Raw genomic sequence first — 25578 nt, forward strand, 5'->3', positions numbered from 1 at the left:
CAGGGAGAGGTGGACTTGCCCAGAATACATTGACTAAGGTGATGAGGGAGGCCATGACAGAGTCGTGCCACGTGCTGAAATCTGACTGTCACGTTTGAGGATTTTTGATCACTTTTTCTTCATGGAAAGGATTTGGGAAACAGCTATGTTTCAAAACAGTGATCTTGCATACATTTAAAAAAAAACATAGGATGTAGCCACAGGGTTTACTTGCTAAGGGGCCATACAAAGTTGTGTATTAAAGCTAGACAGGCCAGTTTGTGGAAGGGCACAACTCTCAGTCTACTTCAAACCGAGTCAATGAGGATTAATTGCCTGATCTCAAAATTATTAAGGATGGTTGGTATTCAGTTTGCAAATTGCAGGAGATGGTTTCTTGAAATCCACACAATGGGGGAGGGGAGGAGAAGGACAGGTAAGTTGGAATTATTGACAGGCCTGTTGGAAAATCACTGAATGGAGAAGTAGTCAAAGGGACAGCCCTCCTACTTTGGTGGAGAGAGAGAGAAAAAGATGAGCCAGTCAGGTAGCTTTTAAACACACGAGTGCAAGGTGGATGCCTGAGCCTAGTGATGGAGGTTTAAATGCAGGAGGTCAGATTTTTCATTTAGAAGTTGTCTAGAATGAAAAAAAGCAACTCAGTCCATAGCTGGGACAGAGCATACGATTTATTACTTTTTCTCATTTTTTGGTAGAGAAGTGAAAATTGAGTGAAGTGAGGTTGATTTACAACTGTTATGCTGTGTACTCACTTGCTGTAAAATAAAGTAGCTTAATGATTTGTATCTGGCCTCATCCCACTAAGTGTTTCAGTTTATCTATTTAAGGAGTGGAGAAGCATACGAGTCACATACAAAAGACACAATATCCAGTTCAGATCACAAGGGAGTCCTACCGTTATGACCAACGTTACCTCTAAGCTGCACAGCCACACGCAGCTCAGGACTGGCTTTTCAAATGTGAAATTTTGCATATGCACAAAACTTTGAATGGGCTGCACAGCCCATTAAAAGGACTGCGCACCCCCCAAAAAATTAGGGGGAACATTGGTTACAACCCAGGGTTATGCCATCATATATCCTGGATGCAAGATGCTTAGGCCAGTTATGGAAGTACCAGAAAGAATATTGAAGGCAGACCCGAGATTTCTAAGTGCCCTACAGGCAAACTCCACCAAATGCATGGCACTGTCAGTGCCAGTCAAGGTCACTGAACTTTTTGTGCTTCAGACTCACTCCAGGCTGCCACAGAAGACATCAGCCAATCTACAGTGCACAGATGCATCAAGCAGGTGACTTGATACCTTGTCTACCAGAGAAAGCAACTCCATGACTTTCCTCACAGTCATCATAGATCGTGCCATTGACATGTTAAAGCAGCGCTTCAGTTGCTACAGCCTGACAGAACATACTTTATTCTGTCCAATACACATGCACAGAGCTCCATTCCCCCCTTATTTAAGTTTGTAAAGTCCCCAGGAGATCTAAGTGGCTCCTCTGACCACATTATTATTTTTAAATAGGTTTGACACTGCATGGGGGCTCTATTCAAACCCAAGCAGTGACAGAAGCCAATGTCACACTCTGCTCCAGAGTCAGGCTGGGAGCCAGCCCAGGAGTTGGACACCCAGAAAAACAATTGCAGCAATTGGGAGCAGGGACCTTGGATGAGTTTCCCTTCCCTCATGCAATTATTAAGGATGGTTGGTATTCAGTTTGCAAATTGCAGGAGATGGTTTCTTGAAATCCACACAATGGGGGAGGGGAGGAGAAGGACAGGTAAGTTGGAATTATTGACAGGCCTGTTGGAAAATCACTGAATGGAGAAGTAGTCAAAGGGACAGCCCTCCTACTTTGGTGGAGAGAGAGAGAAAAAGATGAGCCAGTCAGGTAGCTTTTAAACACACGAGTGCAAGGTGGATGCCTGAGCCTAGTGATGGAGGTTTAAATGCAGGAGGTCAGATTTTTCATTTAGAAGTTGTCTAGAATGAAAAAAAGCAACTCAGTCCATAGCTGGGACAGAGCATACGATTTATTACTTTCTCATTTTTTGGTAGAGAAGTGAAAATTGAGTGAAGTGAGGTTGATTTACAACTGTTATGCTGTGTACTCACTTGCTGTAAAATAAAGTAGCTTAATGATTTGTATCTGGCCTCATCCCACTGAAGGCAATTGTAGTTCCCCTTCTTCTGTTCTGGTTAAGATCAGCTAACGATCAGCTAACAGCACAAGACGAGAGCGCGAATTCCTGGTCTAGCAGTTAGAAGATTGAGAGTTCAAGGCCCACTCCAACCTAGGCTGACACAACTGCGCATGACTGAAGTGGTGCTGCACAGCGAGAGGCATCATCCTTCAAATTAGAAAAGACAATGAGCTGTCATCTGCCTGTTGCAGTGGTTCAGACATTATTGATCTCAAAATAATATTACACCTGGGTGAAAAAATGTAACTGTTTTGGATCTCACATGGATACAATGGTAAAATATTTTTCTCTTTGCCTAAATGTATATGCTTTTGATGTGTAGCACATGCTAGGTTAAAGGCAAGGGTTTAAATGAGATACTGTAGGATTGCTCAGGGTCCGAGTGGCTGCCAAGTTTGTGAAATGGGCATCACGCCCGACAATCTTTGAAAATGAACAGGCAGCGGAGATAAAATCTGCTGGATCATCCGTTGCTTTTCTGCTTAACCTGGAATAAGCAGAACATTTTACACACTGGGAAAAAAAAACCAGAGTACCATATACATATCAAAACTTTTATTTTTGTCAACCTTTGCCACCATTTCCATACAATATTAATGAAAGCTTTGCTGAGCAATTAAAAATTTTAGATTAGTAAACGCTAAATCCCAGTTAAAACACACCTCAAACATCTGGGGATTTTCCACTTTGGGAACCTGGTGATAAACCAAAGCACCTCAAAGGCCCTATCTTTCCAACACGTTTAATTCTGATGCAGTTCTCTAAACACAAGAACTTTGGCACTTTTCTGCATAAAATGATTGCGTAATATTTTAAATAAAGTGTTGGATCGCTCATGCGGCTTTTTCTTAAAAAAGCAATTAAAAAATATATCAAGATACATAGTAAAATGATTCATAATTACTTGGACAATGGAATGTGCGGAAGGCTATATCTGGAATGGAGAGTTAGAAAGGCTATGTAACCTTCACCAAAAATAAAATACACACAGAAAATGCTTCAACTGCACAGTATGTCAGTCAGCATCGCTAAAGAGAAAAAAGTGTGAATGTTTTTGGTCTAGAACCTTAATTGGAACTTCAAAAAAAAAGTAACTTTTATACTGCAAATTGTGTTGAGTCACTGAAAAGTAGCAATGTTGGGCTAGAATATATAGAGTGTGAACGGTATACACATCATGGAAAAAAAAATCACCAAGTTAATTATAATGAATGCAACAAAGAGCAGTGATTGTCAATAGCTATAAAAGTGAGATCTTTAGTTTTTGTTCAAAAATTAGCACCACCCAGTAAACCTGGATTACATCACCAATTACCTCTAAACCAAACAGTCTAAAGCCAACTTAAAAAAGCCCAGCATAATCCATGTCCGACCACAATATATGACCAGTACTCTGAGGGGGAGAAACCTGATGGTGCTGATATAATGGAGTATGTTGGCATCTTTATATACGAATACATTTCATTGTGTACCTTGCTAAATTAATGCATTACCACTTCAGGGAAAAATAATATATGCAATCCTCTCTTCCCCAAGCACCTTGTTCTAGTCTTGGAAAGCAAAAAAACAAAACTAGTTCTGCCAACAGCATATTTCAACCTGGAAATATCTGAAAGGCCAATCATTTGCTTGTGGTGACATTTATCTCGATAATTCAGCGTCTTGTTTACACTCTCTTCATTCCTCTGCCCATCAAACAGGCAAAAACAGTCATAACCATCTTAGACTTCACTTCAACCAGGTCCTCTGGAAGGGCGTATACACGGGCTCCAATTTTTCTAGCCATTGACACAGCATATCTGTTGAGAAAAGCAACACATCACACCACTGTTCAGTTTTCATCTGCATCACTCATGGCATTTAAATGTTTTTATCTGCAGTATTTTCTTTTTGTATTAGCATTTAAACGTAGCTCTTTTCCATTTGTCAACTAACACAAAAGTACATAATAGTTTGCATTTAAGCTACTTTTCACAGATCATGTGAATTCCAAGTGTAGATACTGCGTGTAGAAATTATGTAATATTTGCTATTGCACAGTGCTAGATTTTTTAAATGCTCTGTACGTGCCTAGATTGTAAAGTTGTTTATATGATGGTCTTTTTCCAGTAATACCCAACGATTACTAACAAAAATCTAATTTACTATTAAATACATTCATGATCGATTTTCTACACGAGTACAAGAGAAATGTTGTCACTTAAAGTAGCAATAAAGTTCAGGCAACATACTTGGCATTGTCTTGCTTATCCTCATCAGAAAGGACCCCAGTCTTCACCAGTTCGTAGTTAACAGAGTTAGGTTGAATGGCATCAATCAAATCCAGTACAGGCAAACTTGAACTTAAGTTCTTGTCCTGTGTAAAGTAGTTTTTACATTAGATTATGAATTATTGCAATCATTGTCCTTTTGCTGTTACAATCCTATTATAGCACCGTGTGACATTTTTGTACTGTAAAGGTGCTATATAAATGCAAGTTTGTTTTGTTGTTACATTCAGCAAGAAGAAACAACAGACTTGTATTTATATTACACCTTTCACATATCAGGACATCCCAAAGTACTTTGCAGCTGATGCACCAACTTTTGAAGTGCAGTCACTATTGTTGTGTAGGCAAATGTGGCAGCCAATTTTCACACAGCAAGCTCAGCCAACTTTCACACAGCAAGCTCTGGCAAACTGTAAATAAGTTAAATCACAAAAAAATCTTTTCTGATTGTGCTGGCTGAAAGATAAATCTTGCCCTGTGTAGTGCATGTACCTTTAAGAGGAACTATGTTTTTGAAGCCCCTGTATACTGTAGTACCAGTAGTGACCACTCGGGTATATAAGCCTGTGTAGCGTCTTGTGTTGTTAGTTCACCTCCAGACTTTGTTCAGTAAACACTTGTTAAATCAACTCCTGCATTCCGTGTCTCCATTAACACACGGATCTAACAGTGGCGACGAGTTAGAAACGAACTTACCTGCAATTCGGCAGCACCTCAAGGGGATCGATTCCTCAGACGAAGGTCGAAGCCAGAAGCAAGGAAAAAAATATATAACTCGAAAACGAAGGCCAGGCTTGGTCTCCAGTCTGTGGTTTCCCCAGCTAAACGGGCTGGTGGCAGGTAGTGCACTGATCCTTCCTGGGCTGCGGCGGGCTAGAGCTCGATCGGGTGGCTCTGCAACAGGGCCGGGCAGTGAGTCAGGAAGCAGAAGCAAAGAGAGAGAGAGGGTGGAGCACTCAGGGCGTGGCCGGTGCTGCAAAGCAGGTCGGCGTTCGGACCGGGCAGAGGGAGGGGAAAGTCCCAGAGGGTCCGCTCCACGACGGGAACGGTTCTCCAAGTAACGGAGAAACTATTGAAGCGATATATTAAAAAAAATAGAAATACCGCGAAAAGCTGCAGGTCGCAACAGGAACCGCGGAGAACAGCGTTGGCGGCAGCGGCGGGAAAGCGCGGGAGGCGCCATCTTAACTCGGCGGGGAAGAAAGAAAAGCGCGGGAAGCGCCATTTTAGATTTTCAAGATGCCGAAGACTGGCAATATTACTGCTTTCGATAGTGATATAGAAGATTGGACCACATATGTGGAAAGAGTGGAGGTATATTGCAAGGCGAATGAAGTAGCGGATGATAAAAAGGCATCGGTACTTCTAAATCTGATGGGCGCAAGGACATACGGGCTGTTACGAAACTTGATCACTCCAGCCAAACCGATGGACAAGAATTTTAAGGAGATTGTTGATACCTTACAGGAGCACTTAAACCCAACACCGCTGCTGATAGCGGAACGATTCAAATTCTTCAGGAGGAATCAGCACAAGAATGAAAGTAACGCTGATTACCTCACCGAATTACGAAAGCTGTCAAAGCACTGCCAATTCGGGGCAGGACTGGCAGATTCTCTACGAGACAAATTCGTCTGCGGTCTCCTAAGCGAAGGAACACAGAAAAGACTACTTTCTGAGAAAGATTTGACATTGGACAAGGCTTTCAGTGTGGCTGTATCATACGAAGCAGCAGCAAGAGGAGCTGCAGAGATACAGCAACAGCCACAGGACTTCGGCACCCATGAAATGACACGGGGTTGCGAGAGATGTTATCGCTGCGGCAGATCCACCCATGACCAGAAGGACTGCTGGTTCAAGGACAAAGCATGTGGAAAGATGGGACACATTGCACGTGTATGCAGATCTGGAAAGAAATCCGCTAACAGTAAAAAGGTCAATAAGGAAAAGTACAGAAAGGTACAAATGATGACGGACAGTAGCTCCGAAGACCAGAAGAGCGATAGCGACTCCGGAAACAAGAGACTAAGCTGTCTCAAATTACATAATGTAATTGCCAAAGAAGATTACCAGACCATTTGGGTTACCCTCACGATAGCGGGGTCCCCAGTCAAAATGGAGCTAGATACAGGATCAGCTCTGACCGTCATGAGTCAACGGGATTACGAGCGGCTAATTCCGCATATACCTTTGAAAGACACATCCATTGTCTTGAAGACATACGGGGCAGAAAGTATACCCCAGAGGGAAAATAAGGGTGCCTGTTGTATACAACGGCAAGGAAATACAGAAGTTGTATTTATACGTTCTGCAAGATGGTGATTCACCGTTGTTGGGACGTGAATGGATCAGAAAGATACGTTTAGACTGGCACTCCATTCAGGCACTGACTGTGACCAGTAAAAAACGATGATGGCGTCATACCTGGATGATAAAGAAATCTTGGCTAACGCCAAAGAAATGTTTCAACAGGAACTAGGAACCCTGAAAGGCGCCACCGCCTCAATAAAAGTGGAAGATGCGGCAATTCCCAAGTTTTTTAAGGCAAGGCCGGTGCCATACGCAATTCGTCCAGCCGTCGAGGCAGAGCTGGAGAATTTGGAAAAAGCAGGCGTGTTATCCAAGGTAGATTGGAGCGAGTGGGCAACACCCATCGTCCCGGTCAGGAAGAAAACATTGAATAATGATAAATCTGAAGAACAGAGAAAAGTTCGCATCTGTGGGGGCTTCAAGGTGACTGTAAACCCGGTTCTTCACACGGTACAGTATCCTCTTCCGAGGATAGAAGATATTTTCGCCTCACTATCCAGAGGGAAACGTTTCACCAAAATTGACTTAGCACAGGCATATCTACAGATGGAGGTTGAGGAGGCCTCTAAAAAGTATCCCACGATAAACACACACAAAGGCCTGTACCAGTACAATCGACTGGTTTTCGGAGTGGCATCAGCTCCGGCTATCTGGCAAAGAGCTATGGAGCAAGTCCTGCAAGGGATTCCGGGGACTCAATGCTACCTAGACGACATCCTTGTAACAGGAGAAAACGACAACGAGCACCTTGCCAACTTGGAGCAGGTGCTCACGAGGCCGAGAGAATGGGGCCTACGAGCAAATCGCCCCAAATGCGAATTTTTCCAGAAACAAATATCATATTGTGGCCATGTCATTAACGAAGAAGGGTTGCATAAGTCACCTGAAAAAATTGAAGCGGTTGTAAAGGCCCCAGCGCCTGAAAATGTCTCACAATTAAGGTAATTCCTGGGATTAGTAAATTACTATCATAAATTTTTACCAAACTTGTCGACGGTTCTGCACCCGCTTAACGCACTGCTACAAACGGGAGTAGTTTGGAAATGGAGCGAAGACTGTAAACGTGCCTTCCATAAATGCAAAGGCTTGATCACGTCCAGGGAAGTGTTGGCTCATTACAACCCATCACTGCCAATCAGACTGGCGTGCGATGCATCCCCTTACGGCGTGGGAGCGGTATTATCGCATAGATTCCCTGATGGCTCGGAGCGGCCGATAGCTTTTGCGTCACGCTCATTGAACTCAGCTGAGCATAACTATGCCCAGATCGACAGGGAGGCACTCAGCCTGGTGTGGGGGGTGAAGAAATTCAACCATTACCTACACGGACAAAAGTTTACCTTGTTGACTGACCATCAACCCCTCGTCTCCATATTCAACCCTAAAAAGGGCGTTCCCATTATGACAGCGCAAAGGCTACAGAGGTGGTCCCTTTTCCTAGGGGCACACCAATATGACATAGAGTACAAAGGATCAAAACAGCATGGGAATGCTGACGGGTTATCGCGCCTACCGTTGCCAACGGTGGAAGCGGCGCCTACAGTGGACCCAGTGGAGATGTTCCACTCGACCATAGTGGAATGTCTACCGGTGACAAATTCTACCATTGAAAAGGAAACACGAAATGACCCGACTCTCTCACGAGTCTACGATTTAACGGTGAAGGGATGGCCAGCACATGGCGAACCACTGTTGCCAGCATTCTCGCAAAGAAGAGAACAGCTGTCAGTGTGCCGAGGAACCTTGATGTGTGGATCCAGAGTGGTGATTCCACCCAAACTCAAGGATAGAGTGCTAAAGGAGCTTCACGAGGGGCATCTGGGTGGAGTGAAAATGAAGAACTTAGCCAGAGCGTGTGTGTGGTGGCCAGGTATCGATGGAGACATCGAAGAAATGACCAAGAGCTGTCTAGGATGCCAGAAGGTCCAAAACGCCCCACCACAAGCCCCTCTACATCCATGGGAGTGGCCCTTATCTCCATGGCAAAGGGTACATATCGACTTTGCTGGTCCATTTATGGACTCAATGTTCTTAATCGCAGTGGATGCACACTCCAAGTGGCCGGAGGTAATAAAGATGTCCTCCACCACCACGGAAAAAACCATCACAGTATTAAGGACCATATTCGCCAGGGATGGGCTGCCTGAACAGATCTGTTCTGATAATGGACCGCAATTTGTATCCGAAGAATTCAGGAAGTTCTTAAAAAAAACAATGGGGTTAAGCACTACACGTCCGCCCCATACCATCCTGCCACCAATGGATTGGCTGAAAGGTTTGTCCAGACCTTCAAGGCGGCCATAAAGGCCATGGGTAATGAAGACATAAATCTACAACATAAGGTAGATAACTTCTTGTTTGCGTACAGGAATGCAACACGTGGTTACAAACCAAACCCCCGCCATGATGTTTTTCAATAGAAGACTAAGATGCCGGCTGGATTTGGTCAAGCCAAACGTCAGAAGGGACGTAGAGAACCGGCAATTTCAAAGCATGAATGAAAGGCCAACTAGAACCTTCCAGATAGGTCAACCAGTTTTGGCCCGGGACTACCGTACCGAGAAATGGCAGCCTGGAACTATTTGCACACGACTAGGACCGCTGATTTATACCGTGGACATTGGAGAAAGCATAATAAGGCACCATGCTGACCAGATCATAGAGTCATCCGAAAAGGGACAACCTACACCACAACTCTATACGCCTAATGATGAAGCAGAGATACCCATAGTATCTACCTCCGATCCGGTGATACTGGAACCAGATAAACCCGACACTAGCATTGAAGCCGAATCGACCTTGCCAAAAGAACCTACTACACCACCGAGGCGTTATCCGGACCAAGTCAGGAAGCCTCCAGAGAGACTGAATTTGTAATTGATTAACTTCAGCAAATGTGTATATTATTGTTCTTGTAAAAATGTTATTTAATGATTACTTAAAATGTTATGTACTATTTATCTAAAAGGGGAGGAATTGTAATGTATGTACCTTTAAGAGGAACTATGTTTTTGAAGCCCCTGTATACTGTAGTACCAGTAGTGACCACTCGGGTATATAAGCCTGTGTAGCGTCTGTGTTGTTAGTTCATCTCCAGACTTTGTTCAGTAAACACTTGTTAAATCAACTCCTGCATTCCGTGTCTCCATTAACACACGGATCTAACACCCTGGACACCAGAAGAACTTCTTGCTATTTTTCAAAAAGTACCATGGGATCCTTTACATCCACCTCAACAGACAGGGCTGCGGTTTAACATCTCATCCAAAAGATGGCACCTCCAATAATGCAGCACTCCCTCAGTACTGCACTGAAGCATCAGCCTTGGTTATGTGCTAAAGTCCTGGATGGGATTTGAAAGCATGACCATGCGACTAAGAGGCGAGAGAATGCTATCAATGAGCAAAGCTGACACTGGGAGAAGCTAAAGCACTGGACATTGTAATACAAGGTAGACCTCCTATTTAGGCAATAACAAAAAGGATCAGAATATCTACTCCAATGGGATATATTTACACTTTTGTTGTTTATCTCCTCCATTTGGAGAATCACTATTTTGGGATCCCTTCTCAGCTATTCATCACTAACTTCTTATGGTAACATATCGTTACTGCATATAGGCCAATGCTCATGACTTCAGCAGATCACTCTGTCCTCCCAGCTGAAACCTAACAACCCCCTTGAACAACCTATTTCAAAAGCAAACCGTCTGTGCTTCTGAGTCTTTCCAAGTCCACCTCTCTGTAGAATACTTTGTCAACTTGGTGCCAGCCTAATTTAGTACCCTGTGTGTCCATCTTGATTTCTCCTTCTAATCAGAGTAATGCATCTTTTTACCTCCTTCACCCCTCTGGGGTAGTAGCTGCAACTTTCCCAGAAACATGAGCTCATCTATCACTTCCGTTTCTTCATCATCAGTGCCCAGTGAGACAGTAAAGCAAGGTGCCGTCTCCTGTCCCAGTGATTCAGAGGATGTTGAAAATCCCATGATACGCATTTGAAGAGCAAGGAGCTCTCCCAGTGTCCGAACCAACATTTTTCTTCCTCAACCAACATCACCAAAAACAAATAAAATCATATCTCGCTACTGTTTGTGAGTCTTGTGTGCAAAATTACTGCCACATTTACCAACCTGCAGTTCCTTTACCAACATACTGCAATTGAAAGCAATTTGTTGTACATTGAGATGTTTGAGAGACATGCACACATCTTTCTTGGTGTCCTTATACTATGAGCTCAGGGAAGCAGAGGATGATCTCCCACTTCTTTTCTTCTTCATCCATTCCCTTACCCAACCAAGGATCCAGCAAGAATACCACCATTCAGGTCTTTTAATAGGTTCTGGCCTATTCTTACGTGTTTAAGATCAACATTTTGATTTAACAAAAACCTTTTTGAAGATTTTGATGACAGTCTATGTGTGTTATATGGCTGGAGATATATTGCCCTCAGATGGTAATGGAACAGGTCCTCAATACGAAGGCCAAAGTTCAGATCGCAAGATAATTATGGATAAGGAAGGCCATTTGGCCAAACGCAATTTGTCAATCCAGAGAGATCCTAAAGTCTGCCCATTTCAGCATCCAACAATTTTTGAAAAGACTCAATGTTTTCACCTTCACTACTCTTCGTAGAACTTTATTCCACGAATTGATCACTCTGTGAAGAAGAATTTCCAATGAGGCCTAAATTTGTCTTTTACTGCTTTGAACCAGTGTCCCCCTCACAATTTAATTTAATTATTTCGGATTTACCTTTTCTATTCCCTTAACTATATATTATACATCTCCATTAGATCACCTCTCAGACACCACTTTTGCCTCTTTGACCACTCTTTTCTTACATTCATTTGAGTAAATTTCTTCTCCTTTCTCCCTGCAGGACTTGTTGCGGAGAGAAGAAAGAGCAAGACAGAAAGAGCAAGATGGAAAAGCAAGAAAGGGAGGAAAGCGAGAAAGAGAGGAGGGAAAGAAAGGAAGGAGAGAAGAGAGGAAAGAGAGATAAAGAGAGGAGAGGAGAGAGATGAGTGGGGAGAGCGAAGAGGGAAACAGAAAGAAAATGAGAATGTAAGAGACACAAAGAATGTAGCAGTTGCTGACTTGTCAGCGGTTATGATTTGAAACAACCAGGATAGAGTTAAACACAGTGGTACCTATCAGAGGGATTAAAATTTAATAAAAAGCGACACAGAATTTGGATTGGGACAATTGAGGGCTAGGGAGAAATAAATTTAACAAGACTGATCCACAAGATCGATATGAGTAAAACAGAAATCTGGAGAATCTTTCAAGTCCACGATTTGTTGATTAAATGTTAATACAACGTACAAGAAGCTACAGTTTATGATTTTCTTTGTTTGCATCATTGTCGCTTGAAATGTATGCACTTAATCAACGTGCTAATGATTGCAAGACTGAATTATAATCCTGACTGTAATAATTGTGTTTTGTAGGTAACAGTGTGGGGAAAAGCCAGTATGAGGTGGTTGTGGTGGTGCCTCTTGTGTGAAGCATGGGAACTGTCAGGTACACTGGTTAATGCGGGCAAGGTGACCAAAGGTAATGAGAGACAGAGTGAGTAGGAAAGAAGAGGCAAACTCCTACTCGACCTTTAGTCTGAACACCAGCACGGGATTCTTCCTTAGGATGTGCAATGTTACCCGGACTGTAGCGACGACATACTTGATTGAGGAAGGAACCAGGGTATGTGTAAAATGACCAGGGAAAAGGAACATACTGTGTTATTACTACCATGACTACTATGTTTTACAGGACTAACAGGTCTTGTCCCATTGAAAGGCCCAGTTTTTGCTTCTCGTCGTATCTACCCACAATCATCAAACACATTTTACTCATTATCAAATCCTATGCTCAAATGAAACTGACATTAAACGAGACACTCAAGTATGAGCTGCACAATTATATGGAACAATATTCCCCTGTTGTCTGAGGACTTCAGTGAGCTCATGATGTGACTGAACTCCTCCTTAAAGCATTTCTATGTGCTAGAGCAAGACAACTCGAGAATAGATGTTGAAATTGAAAGCATAAGGGATGATTCACACTGGTGGGCTATTGGGCTTAATAGATCAGCTCACCCGTGGGTTTGTATTATTTCACACACTCTGGCAGTTCAACTTGTAATGATAGGGTATTTGATATATGTAACTCGTGTAATAAAAAATGTTAAAAAGGCTTAAGCTGGAAGAGGCCCAACTCTGGAAAGGAAATTAAGTGAAGGGAGAACCCCCTTTTTACTTTGATGTATAAGCCAAATGTGTATCTATAATCATGACTAACGGGACTTACAAATTAATGAGATACACACACATAACAGAGGAAGATCCAAAGCAACGTAGAGGGGACCCCAGGCAGGGTAAGATCAGGAAGAAATGAGGAACAGAGGATACCCCAGGTGGGGCAGAACTGGAACCAAACAGTGAATTGAACCTGTGTGAAGGGTTGGAGGTTGCTCCTCCCCCTCAAAGGAGTGGACTGGGAGAATCCTAAGGAAGTCTCTATTTCAGATTCCCCCTACTTACTAACATGGACTAAATGAAGTATTTTTAGTTATAGGTTCAAGTTTGTATTATGTAACTGTGACGCAAGGTACGCCGATTCTTGAATAATCATGCTTTTTAACTAGTGTAATATGCCCTGTGTAGACCTGATTAGATTTAAAATGGAAGAAACCAACACGCTGGGCCTTGCTTGGCCAAATTAAAGATGCTTACCTAGCAGAACAAAACAGACAGCTTGTCTGTGGGAACAGCAATAGAGGAATTAATGGAACTCCAGGGACTGAGATAAGAGGCAAAGGGACTGTAAGATTATCATGGAAGGTTATGTTATCTGCAGTGAATTAAAAACATAAGCCTCTCATGGAAACAGCAAGGACACGATGGAGACATGTTCTGTTTGTATTGCCATAACTACCCCAGATATGAGTCTTGATGGTCAAAAAACAGATGATGTAAGAGTGTCATAAGACTAGAACCTGTGTAAGCCAAGGTGCCGTGGACGTGGCATCTTTATGATTGGATTTTAGGTTTGGGTGTCAGCCAGTGATTGGTTCAGGAGGACTCCATAGGTTTTGAATGAGAGTAAGTGTACAAGAAGGGGTCTCTCAGACACTTAGGTTGTAGAGGCATTCAGCAGAAGAGAGCTTGGGAACGTCCCCCAGATGAGCCGAGGAAGGATTTGGGTTGGCGGAGGACCCACAGCCGTCACACCAGGTGGACGAGGCAGCCCAGAGGCCAGGGCCAACCGGGGTGGACCCGTGGAGATCGCGACTTCTACCCAGGGCCCAACGGATAATATAAATCTTGATTGTGCCTTGTTTAACTACTGCTCAGATGTTGTAATGTATCAAGTTTCACTTACACTGAATAAAATATAACCACCGTCACCAATACGGGTCAAGTCGAATATTTTGGAACTTAGCAGTGAAAGGATTAATTGGCAAGAGCCCAGAAACTCGAACACACTGTTACTGTTTATTATTAAATATACTTTGTTCCAAATACATGATGTGATTGAAGCTTTGTCTGGAGGAAGCTGAAGACTGATGCTCACATGGGTCTTCACAGCAAGTCCACCACAATCATAGAAACATAGAAGATAGGAGCAGTAGGCCATTCGGCCCTTCGAGCCTGCTCCGCCATTCAATGAGGTTATGGCTGATCATCCAAATTCAGTACCCTGTCCCTGCCTTCTCCCCATATCCCTTGATCCCTTTTGCCTTAATCAAATCAAATCAACTTTTATTGTACTGCACTTGTGCACTAACAATGACAACGAAATGTAGGCTTGCGGCTCCAGAGAGTGTACAATTTGGATTAGGACACTTAAACATTCAACATGCATTTATACATTTGGCTTGCAGTATATTAGCATAAATATGACCATAATAAAGTGCATTGGCAGATGTGCAGGCTTTAGTGTTTATTTGTGGAGTTCAGTAGGATGACAGCCCTGGGAAAGAAGCTGTTCCTAAATCTGGTCGTACGGGTACGAATGCATCTGTAGCGTCTTCCAGATGGTAGGAGGGCGAACAAAAAATATATCCAACTCTTTCTTGAATATATTTAATGAACTGGCCTCCACCGCCCTCTGTGGCAGAGAATTCCACAGGTTCACCACTCTCTGGGTGAAGAAATTCCTCATTTCAGTCCTAAATGGCTTACCCCTTATCCTTAAACTATGGCCCCTGGTTCTGGACTCCCCGGCCATCAGAAACATCCTTCCTGCATCTAGTCTGTCCAGGCCTGACAGAATTTTATAGGTTTTGATGAGATGCCCTCTCAATCTTCTATACTCCAGTGAGTATAAGACCAATCGACACAATCTCTCCTCATATGTCATTCCTGCCATCCCAGGTATCAGCCTGATGAATCTTCGCTGCACTCCTTCCATGGCAAGAACGTCCTTCCTCAGGTAAGGCGACCAAAACTGCACACAATACTCAAGGTGTGGTCTCACCAAGGCCCTGTACAACTGCAGCAAGACATCGTTGTTCCTGTACTCAAACCCTCTCGCTACGAAGGCCAAAATACCATTTGCCTTCTTAACCGCCTGCTGCACCTGCATGCTTACCTTCAGCGACTGGTGCACAAGAACACCCAGGTCTCTTTGCACTTCCTCTTCTCCCAATCTATTGCCATTCAAATAATAATCTGCCTTCCTGTTTTTGCCACCAAAGTGGATAACCTCACATTTATCCACATTATAGTGCATTTGCCATGTTTCTGCCCAATCACCCAACCTGTCCAAATCGTACTGGAGTTTCACGACATCCTCCTCACAGCATACCCTCCCACCCAGCTTTGTGTCGTCTGCAAATTTGGAGATATTACATCCAATTCCCTCGTCCAGATCATTAATATATATTGTGAACAGCTGGGGTCCTAGGACCGATCCTTGCGGTACCCCACTAGTCACTGCCTGCCACTCAGAAAACGATCCGTTTATTCCAACTCTTTGCTTTCTGTCCGCCGACCAGTTCTCTATCCAAGTCAATACCTTGCCCCCAATCCCATGTGCCTTAATTTTGCACGCTAATCTCTTATGTGGGACCTTATCGAAAGCCTTCTGAAAGTCCAAATATACCACATCCACTGGTTCTCCCTTATCTATTTTACCAGTTCCATCCTCAAAAAATTCCAGTAGATTAGTCAAGCATGATTTACCTTTTGTAAATCCATGTTGACTTTGTCCGATCCTGTCACTGTTTTCCAAGTGCTCTGCTATTACATCTTTTATAATGGACTCTAGCATTTTCCCCACTACCAATGTCAGGCTTACCGGTCTATAATTCCCCGCTTTTTCTCTACCACCTCTTTTGAATAGTGGGGTAACATTAGCTACCCTCCAATCCATGGGTACTGTTCCAGAGTCTATCGAGTTCTGGAAGATGACTAGCAATGCATCTACTATTTCTAGGGCCACTTCCTTAAGTACCCTGGGATGTGGATTATCAGGCCCTGGGGATTTATCGGCCTTCAGTCCCATCAATTTTCCTAACACCATTTCCCTACAAATACTGATTTCTTTCAGTTCCACCCTTTCATCAGACCCTATGTTCCCTGGCATCTCTGGGAGGTTATTTGGGTCCTCCTTTGTGAAGACAGAACCAAAATATGTATTTAGTTGGTCTGCCATTTCTTTGTTCCCCATTATAAATTCCCCTGATTCTGACTGCAAGGGACCTACGCTTGACTTCACCAATCTTTTTCTCTTCACATATCTATAAAAGCTTTTACAGTCAGTTTTTATGTTCCCTGAAAGCTTACTCTCATATTCTATTTTCCCTTTCTTAATTAATCCCTTTGTCCTCCTTTGTTGAATCCTAAACTGCTCCCAATCCTCAGGATTATTGCTTTTTCTGGCCAATTTATATGTCCTCTCCTTGGATCTTATGCTATCCCTAATTAGCCACGGTTGAGTCACCTTTTTGTTTTATTTTTATGCCAAACTGGGATGAACAAATTCTGTAGCTCATCCCTTCGGTCTTTGAATGTTTGCCATTGCCTATCCACCGTCAACCCTTTGAGTGCCATTCCCCAATCAATCCTACCCAACTCGCTCCTCAGACCATCGTAGTTTCCTTTATTTAAATTGAGGACCCTAGTCTCTGAGTCAACTACTTCATTCTCCATCTTATGAAGAATTCGATCGTATTATGATCGCTCCGACCCAAGGGGCCTCGTAGAACAAGATTGCTAATTAATCCTTTCTTGTTGCATAATACCGTCTAAGATGGCCTGATCTCTGGTTGGTTCCTCAACATATTGGTCCAGGAAACCATTCCGTAAACACTCCAGGAATTCCTTTTCTTAGGCAGTCTCTCGGAACCGAGGATGACTTGCTTCCACATTAAAAATGAGTTCTCAGGTGACTGATGAGTCCAATGCGGGACCTACAGTCTCTGTCACAGGTGGGGCAGACGGTGGTTGAAGGGGCGGGTGGGTGGGGTGCTTGGGTTGACGTGCGCTCCTTGCGCTTCGCTTCCGGCGAAGAGACTCGAGGTGTTCGGCGCCTTCCTGGATGCTTCTCCTCCACTTTGTGCGGACTTGGGCCAGGGGTTCCCAGGTTTCGGTGGGGATGTTACACTTTTTCCAAGGAGGTTTTGAGGGTGTCCTTGAAGAGTTTACTCTGTCCACCTGGGGCTCTCTTGCCGTGCCGGAGCTCCGAGTAGAGCTCTTGTTTTGGGAGTCTCGTATCGGGCATGCAGACAATGTGACCCGTCCATCGGAGCTGATCGAGCGTGGTCAAAGCTTCGATGCTGGGGATGTTAGCCTGAGCAAGAACACTGACGTTGGTGCGCCTATCCTGCCAATGGATTTGCAGGATCTTGCAGAGACAGCGTTGGTGGTACCTCTCCAGTGCTTTGAGGTGCCTGCTGTACATGGTCCATGTCTCTGAGGCATACAGCAGGGCGGGTATCACTGCTGCTCTGTAGACCATGAGCATAGTGCCGGGTTGTCCTGGTGTTCAAACACACTCTTCCTCAGGCGACAGAAGGCTGCACTGACACACTGAAGGCGGTGTTGGACTTCGTCATCGACGTCTGCCCTTGTTGACAGTAGGCCCCCGAGGTATGGAAAATGGTCCACGTTGTCCAAGGCCTTGTCGTGGATTTTGATAATCAGGGGGGGCAGTACTGTGTGGTGGGGGCAGGTTGGTAGAGGACCTTTGTCTTATGGATGTTTAGTGCAAGGCCCATGCTCTCGTACGCTTCGGTGAAGGTGTTGACGATGGTTTGGAGTTCGACCTCCGAGTGAGCACCACAATGACCTAGTGTCCACCAACTGAGGTTAGAAGTCAACTGATAATTTGTCTGGAGGCACATTCCTGCAGCTCCCAGCCACTCGCTGAGAAGGATTTGCCTGCAAGCAAATTGCCTACTCACAATCTCAGCTAGGGCATGGAAAGATACAGCCTGACTTTTTTTTAATTTTTTTAAAACAACTGCTTACCTTAAAACTCTGGATGGTAGTTGACTTGCCTGCCTCCCTCAATGTCTTATTTACCCAATTGACAATGATATCATCGTTGGCTTTCTGACCATCACCCAGATCTTCAAGAACATTCAGCGTATACCTATTAATACACAATTGTAATTTTAGAACAACTGACAAAATAGTTAACACTTGACTTAAAAGCCTAGACTTCCCAACTGACACTGTAGTAACCTATTTGTTTCAAATGAGTTGGTGTTGAAGCAATACCGACTTGAAAATCTAGGCGACAATGTATTTAAATGCAAGGTTGCAAAGATGCCACCCATATCTTGCTCACACATCAACAAATTGCAGTGAAATAATATAATCGTATACTATTGAAAGCCCTTTTAACAGAATTTTGTAACAGTGCTTGTACCTTCTCATCAACTGCCAGACCAAGGCTAAAGTTAGTGTTGAGTTTCCATCATTCAGATCCTTTCCATCAATGCCCACGAGAGAAAACTTTGCTCGATTCTTTCCCAAGTCAACTGCATAATTGCAGTTTTCCAGCTAAATAAAAAGAACATGTTTTTAGAATAATAAAGCCAGTTAATTTTGCTAAATGTCCTTCTATACCTTTAGGGTAGGAACCAACCTACCTTTTTCATGTTGGCACCTAGCTTGGGATATGGTGGCTTGTTCACTTTATTCCAGTCAACTGAGACCTTGATTTTTTCATACAGCTGCAATATCACGAGAGCGTCTACTAAGTCACTGTAACAGGAACAAAATTCACACAATATTTCAAAAAAGCCAGTACAAGCCTAAAAGACAAACAGAGCTGCAGGCGTCTTCACAGAATCTGTGTAAAAAGTTCCGAATCGGTTACCCAATCTCATTGAGGAATCACAATTTAACGCTAAATATTCCAGGCTTTTGTGCCGAAATAGATTTCTCATTAACACAACCCTGCAGAAAGGTTCAACAACAACTTCTATTTATACAGTGCCTTTAACGTAGTTAGCATTTGTAGATAGATTTGATATTAAAGAAAAGGTTTCGGTTTTCAACTCTGCCCTAATTGAGCTTCCCATATAATGTGTGTTGCCTATTCACTGCAAAGGTACTATTACACAAGTACTAGCATTTGTTTAAGAGTGCCGTGAAGTCAGCGAACTGGAACTAGACTGCTGGTTGAGAGTCACTTTTTGGCCAGTGGACAAACAACAGCATGGCACACATCATGACCAGAGCTCTACTCAGCCATACCTGAAGGCAGGTTAAAAGGTCGATGAGACAGTCAGCTCTGCTAACATTATAAAGCTGAAAAATGAAGCTTATTAAAAAGGGTAATCTGCTGGGATCTTCTATAAAAGGTTGCTTTTTAACAGTTGCAGTTACACTACAGCCGGTCCAAAGTTGCAGCTACACGAGACCATCTCTGAAATAGTTTTATATTTGCTTGGCTTAGTTCAAATTGGGAGACTTGATTTCTGAGCCACACTATTTTCAGGAGACCCAAGGCCTGAATTACATTACCCATCATAAATCCATGCACTACCCATTCAGGAGACTTAGCATGTGAACTACATTAACCATTACACATCAACACAGATTCCAGCTTTGCATTAGCACAAAATTTGCCAGCATAACTGGCCTACTAATGGGACTGAACACTGCTAAAGAAGACATCATACTGAACCTTGGGCAAGATTTCCGTGGCTTTCCCCAATGTTAGTTTTTAAAATGCACCTTGAATGAATGCTCCTGCCTCATGCAGTCTAATCACAGATTAATCCAGGCATTACTGTGTTAGGAAACATCGTTTCAAGAAGGACAGAGAGGTGTAAAGTAGGGTTGGGGGGGGGGGGGGGGAAATGTGACACTTTATTTTTTTTTTTATTTTTTTTTTATAAAAACGACTCCAAAACACAAGAGCATAGTTTTCCTTCATTGCAGTATATGTTTCAGCTTGTGTACTGCAATGCTAAAACCAAAGTTCCTTCTAACTGAAAATTGAGGTGTGCCTGTCACCTATCAGGTGCCACACATTGTTACACAAGTAAATTTCTATCACATTTCTTTAAATAAAAATCAAAAGTCCCTGCTGTTCTTTTCTGACCTTGGGGAGAAGCTGAGCACCTGCTGATCCACAGACATACCTCCCCGGTACATGAGATTACCTTCTAATTAACCTCAGATCAGTCCAAAAGCAATTAGTCTCTAATTGCCCTCTAATGAGAAGCGATCCCCAGGGAGGGTTGGCGGTAGATGACTCTGACTGGCCAGCGGCGGGCACAGAATTTTTTTTGCTCCTCCTGGCCCCACCAAAAAAAAGTTGTTATTTCCTGGGCCGTTTTCTGAGTGGCCTCAAAGTCCCTCAAGGACCGCTGGTTAGGCCGCTCACCATCCAGTACAAATGAGCAAAGCATGTGCGGCGGTTGCTCTGCCTAAATGTACCTCAAAATAGCAATCAGGGTCCTGTGTACATCACGGGGACCCCAATTTACAAAATTTAACAAGGCTCCTACCTGATTCAGATGGACCTCTGGCCCGGTTCGAAAAGGCCAGGGGAAATTGTGTGGGATCAGAGCAGGAATGGGGCGGTACGTTCATCACCCCGATTTTAGGGTCACTGGTCCCGCCTGGCGGAGAGTTAAAACTGGTCCCAATCACTCCAATATTAACATTTGTAATTGGTAGTTGAACCCAACTATTAAACCAAAACTACAGTAATCATCTCTTCCATTTTTGCACAACTCTTTAGGTGAAAATATTTCCACTTACCTATACAGATGATTCACTTGTGGATTTACACCTTGCGAGTTCATCCAGTTACGGAAGGTTCTTTCTTCACGAGTTTCACCTGAAGTGCAAAAAGATGTACAGTTGTTAACTAAAGCAAAATGTTAGCAGAGAAATTCATTATTTCCATTTGAGCAAAACGTAATACATAAAGGTAACGCCCCCACACTAGTGGAAATTTTAATGAAAATGTATGCTTGAAAAATTACAATGGAGCCCTGTAGTTTCTTACTAGTGGACCTCCTGTGGCATTGTTCAGGGGTAGTCTGGAAGCAGTCATACTGTTCATCTGGTAAAGTGGAATGATGTCATTAAGGCTGCTTCTCCTGCACTTGCTGTGTGGGATTTGCCTAAATAAGCAATTGCAGGTCATGGTAGCTGCTTCTTAAAACTCGTGGCCAAAGAGAGGGTAGTGCTCAATTTCTGACTCCTGGTCATAATGACCCAGCAAGAAATGTCTGGCTTTTCCTTTGCATTTTAAAATTAAAAACAAGTGTTTTGCATCTGTCAGTTGGTTGAACATGTTGCAGAATATTGGGTGTACACCAGATGCAAAGTTTTTAGATAACTAGATAACTTATGAGAAAAAATTCCGATCAACATGTCCACTGGTCAATTTCCCTTCCTCATACATATGCACCGACACCTGATTTTTCAACTTTCGACATACACTCAGACCGTTGACAATTCTCCACAACCTAGCACAAAGTTTTATTTTTGTTTATGGGATGTGCGCAATGCCTAGAAGACTACATTTTATTGCCCATCCCCAAGTGTTTGGTGAAGATAGTGGTGGGCCTTCTGCTTGAACCACTGTAATCGTTGGGAAGCTTGCACTCCTACAATCACATTAGGTAAATTATTCAAGGATTCTGAGTCAGCAACAATGAAGGGGCAGCAATATAAAAGTGTAGGTGATTTGGAAATGATGACTTTCCCATGACATTGCCACTTGTCCTTCTCGGTGGTAAAGGTCACAAATCCCATCAAGGTAAGGTTGGCAAGTTGCTGCTGTGCATTCTCTAAATCAGGGGTTCCCAAACTGTGGTACGCAAGACATCTCTGGGGAGGTACGTGGGAGAAATTGTCTAATGGTGGGTTTTATTTATTATTTTATCTATTTATCTACTGCATTTTTATAATAGGCTACTCAGACAAAGCTGTAAAACTCTGTGGGAATGTGTTAAATAAAAGTAGTTAATTTATTTCAAGACGTACCAATGAGAACACAGGTACACAGACGATGATGTACAGAGCCTCACCTCTAATCACCATACTACAGTGTGGTTTCAGTTGCCCAGCAACTGTCCAGTCTAAAACCGGAATGCTGGTAGGGGTACGCAGGCAGCTGGTAGATCTGGAAGGGGGTACACAATAAGTAAACTTTGGGAACGTCTGCTCTAGATAGTACACACTGCAGCTACAGTATACTGGTAGTGAAGGAAGTTGATACTGAGCCCAACAGCAGGTGCCAATCAAACGGTTCTTTCTTTGGTGGTGCCAAGCTTAAGTGTTGCAGTTGCATCCATCCCTTAGTCTCATAGATGGTGGAGAGGCTTTAAGGGGTCAGGAGGTGAGCCACTTATAATAGACTACCTAGTTTCTTTGGTGTTTTTATGATCAGTGTTGATGTGGCTGGTCCAGTTAAGCTTCTGGTCAATGTTGACCTTCAAGTTGTTGATGGTTGGGGGGGGGGGGGGCGCGGTGATGGTGGTGACGCTAGAGATCAGCGGTTGGGATTTTTTCCTTGTTGGAGATGATCCATACCCGGCACTTGCATAGCGCAAATGTTACCTGCCGTTTCTCAATCCAAGCCTAGATGTTGTCCAGGTCCTGCTGTAGGCTAGAATGGGCTGCTTCATTAACAGAGAAGTTGAGAGTAGAGCTGAATGCTGTCAAATTGTGAACAAACAGCCCCAACTCCTTGTCTTATAATGGAGGGAAATTTACCAATGAAACATCTGAAGATGGTTGGGCTCAGGACACTGCCCCAAGGAACTCTTCCAGCTATGTCCTGGGGCTGCAATGACTGGCCTCCGACAACTACAACCATTTGCCTTTGTGTTAGTTATGACCCCAGCCATTGGAGGCTGTTCCCATTAACCTTACATAGAAACATAGAAGATAGGAGCAGGGAGTAGGCTGATCATCCAAACTCAGTACCCTGTTCCTGCCTTCTCCCCATATCCTTTGATCCCTTTAGCCTAAAGAAATATATCTAACTCCTTCTTGAATATATTTAATGAATTGGCCTCAACTGCCTTCTGTGGTAGAGAATTCCACAGGTTCTTAGTTTTACTAGGGCTCTTTGATGCCATATTCAGTTGAATGTTGCCTTGATGTCAATGGCAATCAATTTCACCACTACCTCTGGCTTTCAGCTCTTGGGTTTCTGTTTGGATCAAAGCTGTAACTTGTGGATTTGTGAATGTGACCTGGGTTATTCTTCCTCCATTTGAGGAAGCGGCTGCTACTGCTCCAAGGATCTCCTGACAATACAGTAAGCAACTGGAAACTTGCTTTGAACCTTCTGATGCGAATCCAGAGGAATAATATTAACTTAACCCGCCCAGTGGGAAACTGAAAGGCTCGGAATTGGCTGCCCATTTACACCCTGCTCGATTTAATTGCCCACCGATTTCAATGGAAAGCAAAATCGAGTGGGATGTAAAACAGTTGGCCCATCCAAACCCGTCCATTTCTTGTTGGGCCGGTTAGATTCAAATTAAACCCCCACCACCACCCACCATTTTTGAGGCACTGGGGTAACAAATTATCTAAGTTGTGACTCAACAGCCTTAAATTACCTTATGGAATAATCAAAATTCCCACAAACATTTTGGTTTTTAAAAAAATGCTTAAGCTCTAGAGGTCTCATCAGAGAGGTCATCACTGGGTTCAAAGTCATTTTCCAGAAATGCATGAGATTCATCTTTGTAGTTCTACCTTCCAGCAGACTCCAATCAATGTCTTGATTTACAGGTTTCTGAAGTGCTGGATACTTGTTGAACAGATTAGCTACAAATGCCAAGTTCAGTTTAGGGTTCCCTTGGACAACATCTGCTGGGGTCACAAACTGTCTGCAGCCCAGTCTGTCTGCCTCCTGCAACATGTATTCAGCTCGCTTCATGTCATCCTTCTCCTACAAGAAGTAAAACAACAACGTAAGTGATAATAGAGTGAGTCTACTGCTCATTAGTATTCATATCCATTTACCGATCCTACACTCTTAAAATAGTGGCCTGGATTTTGTGGTGGTAATGATGGTGAAACTGTCAGTGTTCGCCGTCATTATCCCTCTGAAACTGACTGTACCTTCAGGATTTAGCACATGCGCAGAGAAACGTGGAAATCCAGAAGTTGTGGTCAGTCACAGGTTGCGCTGTGGAACTCCCCAGAGCCAATCAATTCAAATCGTTTGAAATGACAAAAACTTCCCCTTTTATGATGGAACATCGCTGTTAAAAAGTTTGTTCAGCTGCTACCTTAATCCTATGTGTATGTCCCAATCTTTATTTCTTGCGCTGAAATTTATAAAAAGTAAATTATAATTTGTGCATTTTACTTCCTGGTTTGCTGTCTGAAAATTCTTCAATGTGATTGGCTGTTTAGCCAACTTGATGACATCACTGTTGTCGGACTCTGGAGATTCACTGGATTTGGCCCCAGATTCAAACTAAGGATGGGAGAGCTGAAACTGACGCTACGGAAATCGCTAGATCTTAGTGGGCAGCGATGATCACCGTTGCTTCGCCGCTGACCACAAATTCCGGGTCACCTTCAACATTAAAAAAAAAACCGTCAGACCTCATATGGCAATGCTCATTAATTAAGGATTTAGGCTATTGCAAAGGGTGGGTAGTGCATATCTCCAGTGAAAGGACTGACAGAAGTACTTCAGAGATTGCCCAAGACAGTAGCTGCATTTTGATTGATTCCTGGGAAATAAGTACATAGTAATTCTGTTATTCACTAAAGTTAGATAAATAATTTTGCAGTCTTTACACACACAAAGAAATCTCTGCATGAAATATGGGGCAGCTACCCTTCAGTTTCACTGTCCATTGCTTTAGGCAATGATTTTTAAAATACTGAATGCCAAGAAATATTTAAACAATTAAAAGATTCAACTACTTTGCTTCTTTATTAAAGGCTCTGTTTAAATAAATGTTTACGTTCAGAAGTTTTTATTCAGAACTTCCCTGTAAACTTGAATAATGGCACAGTCTGTCCAGAACTGGCTACTGTTTGCATTAACTATGCTGTTTCTGAGTTCCAAGTTAGTTAGTATTAAAAATGCTAATGGTCACAACATTCAAATGACATTGTGCCTGTAGGTGGTGCCGTGAGCATTACATTGCGGCCAAACGTTACGTGACTATCAAGCAACTGAACTCAAATGCTTAATGTCAATTCTAACTGTAGTACTTAATATTCAACACATGATGGCACTGTGGCATTTCCCAGAGAACTTCAGGCACCTTCAGAAAGGTATTGGGCCAGATCTTGCTGGAAAAATTGCGGCGTGTTAATGGCACACCCTGTTAT

The 25578-nt window shown here is 43.1% G+C and overlaps 1 protein-coding gene across 3 annotated transcripts in view; it reads right to left on the bottom strand.

The window, feature by feature from the left end:
• Positions 1-2742: 2742 nt before the first annotated feature.
• LOC147124938 (plastin-3-like) overlaps positions 2743-25578 on the bottom strand; it is a 135634-nt gene continuing 112798 nt past the window's right edge. For all 3 annotated transcript variants that reach the window (XM_085994915.1, XM_085994923.1, XM_085994934.1), the window contains exons 10-16: positions 23977-24172; positions 21013-21091; positions 18885-18999; positions 18662-18795; positions 18259-18382; positions 4434-4558; positions 2743-4001 (exon numbers count right to left, since the gene is read on the bottom strand). In XM_085994915.1, coding sequence (XP_085851041.1) covers positions 3869-4001; positions 4434-4558; positions 18259-18382; positions 18662-18795; positions 18885-18999; positions 21013-21091; positions 23977-24172 — 906 coding nt within the window. In that variant the 3' untranslated portion in view covers positions 2743-3868. The remainder of the gene's footprint in view (positions 4002-4433; positions 4559-18258; positions 18383-18661; positions 18796-18884; positions 19000-21012; positions 21092-23976; positions 24173-25578) is intronic.

This window comes from Somniosus microcephalus, chromosome 1 (assembly GCF_052327205.1).
Source record: "Somniosus microcephalus isolate GS21.2 chromosome 1, FLI_Smic_1.0, whole genome shotgun sequence".
NCBI classification, from domain to species: Eukaryota; Metazoa; Chordata; class Chondrichthyes; order Squaliformes; family Somniosidae; genus Somniosus; species Somniosus microcephalus.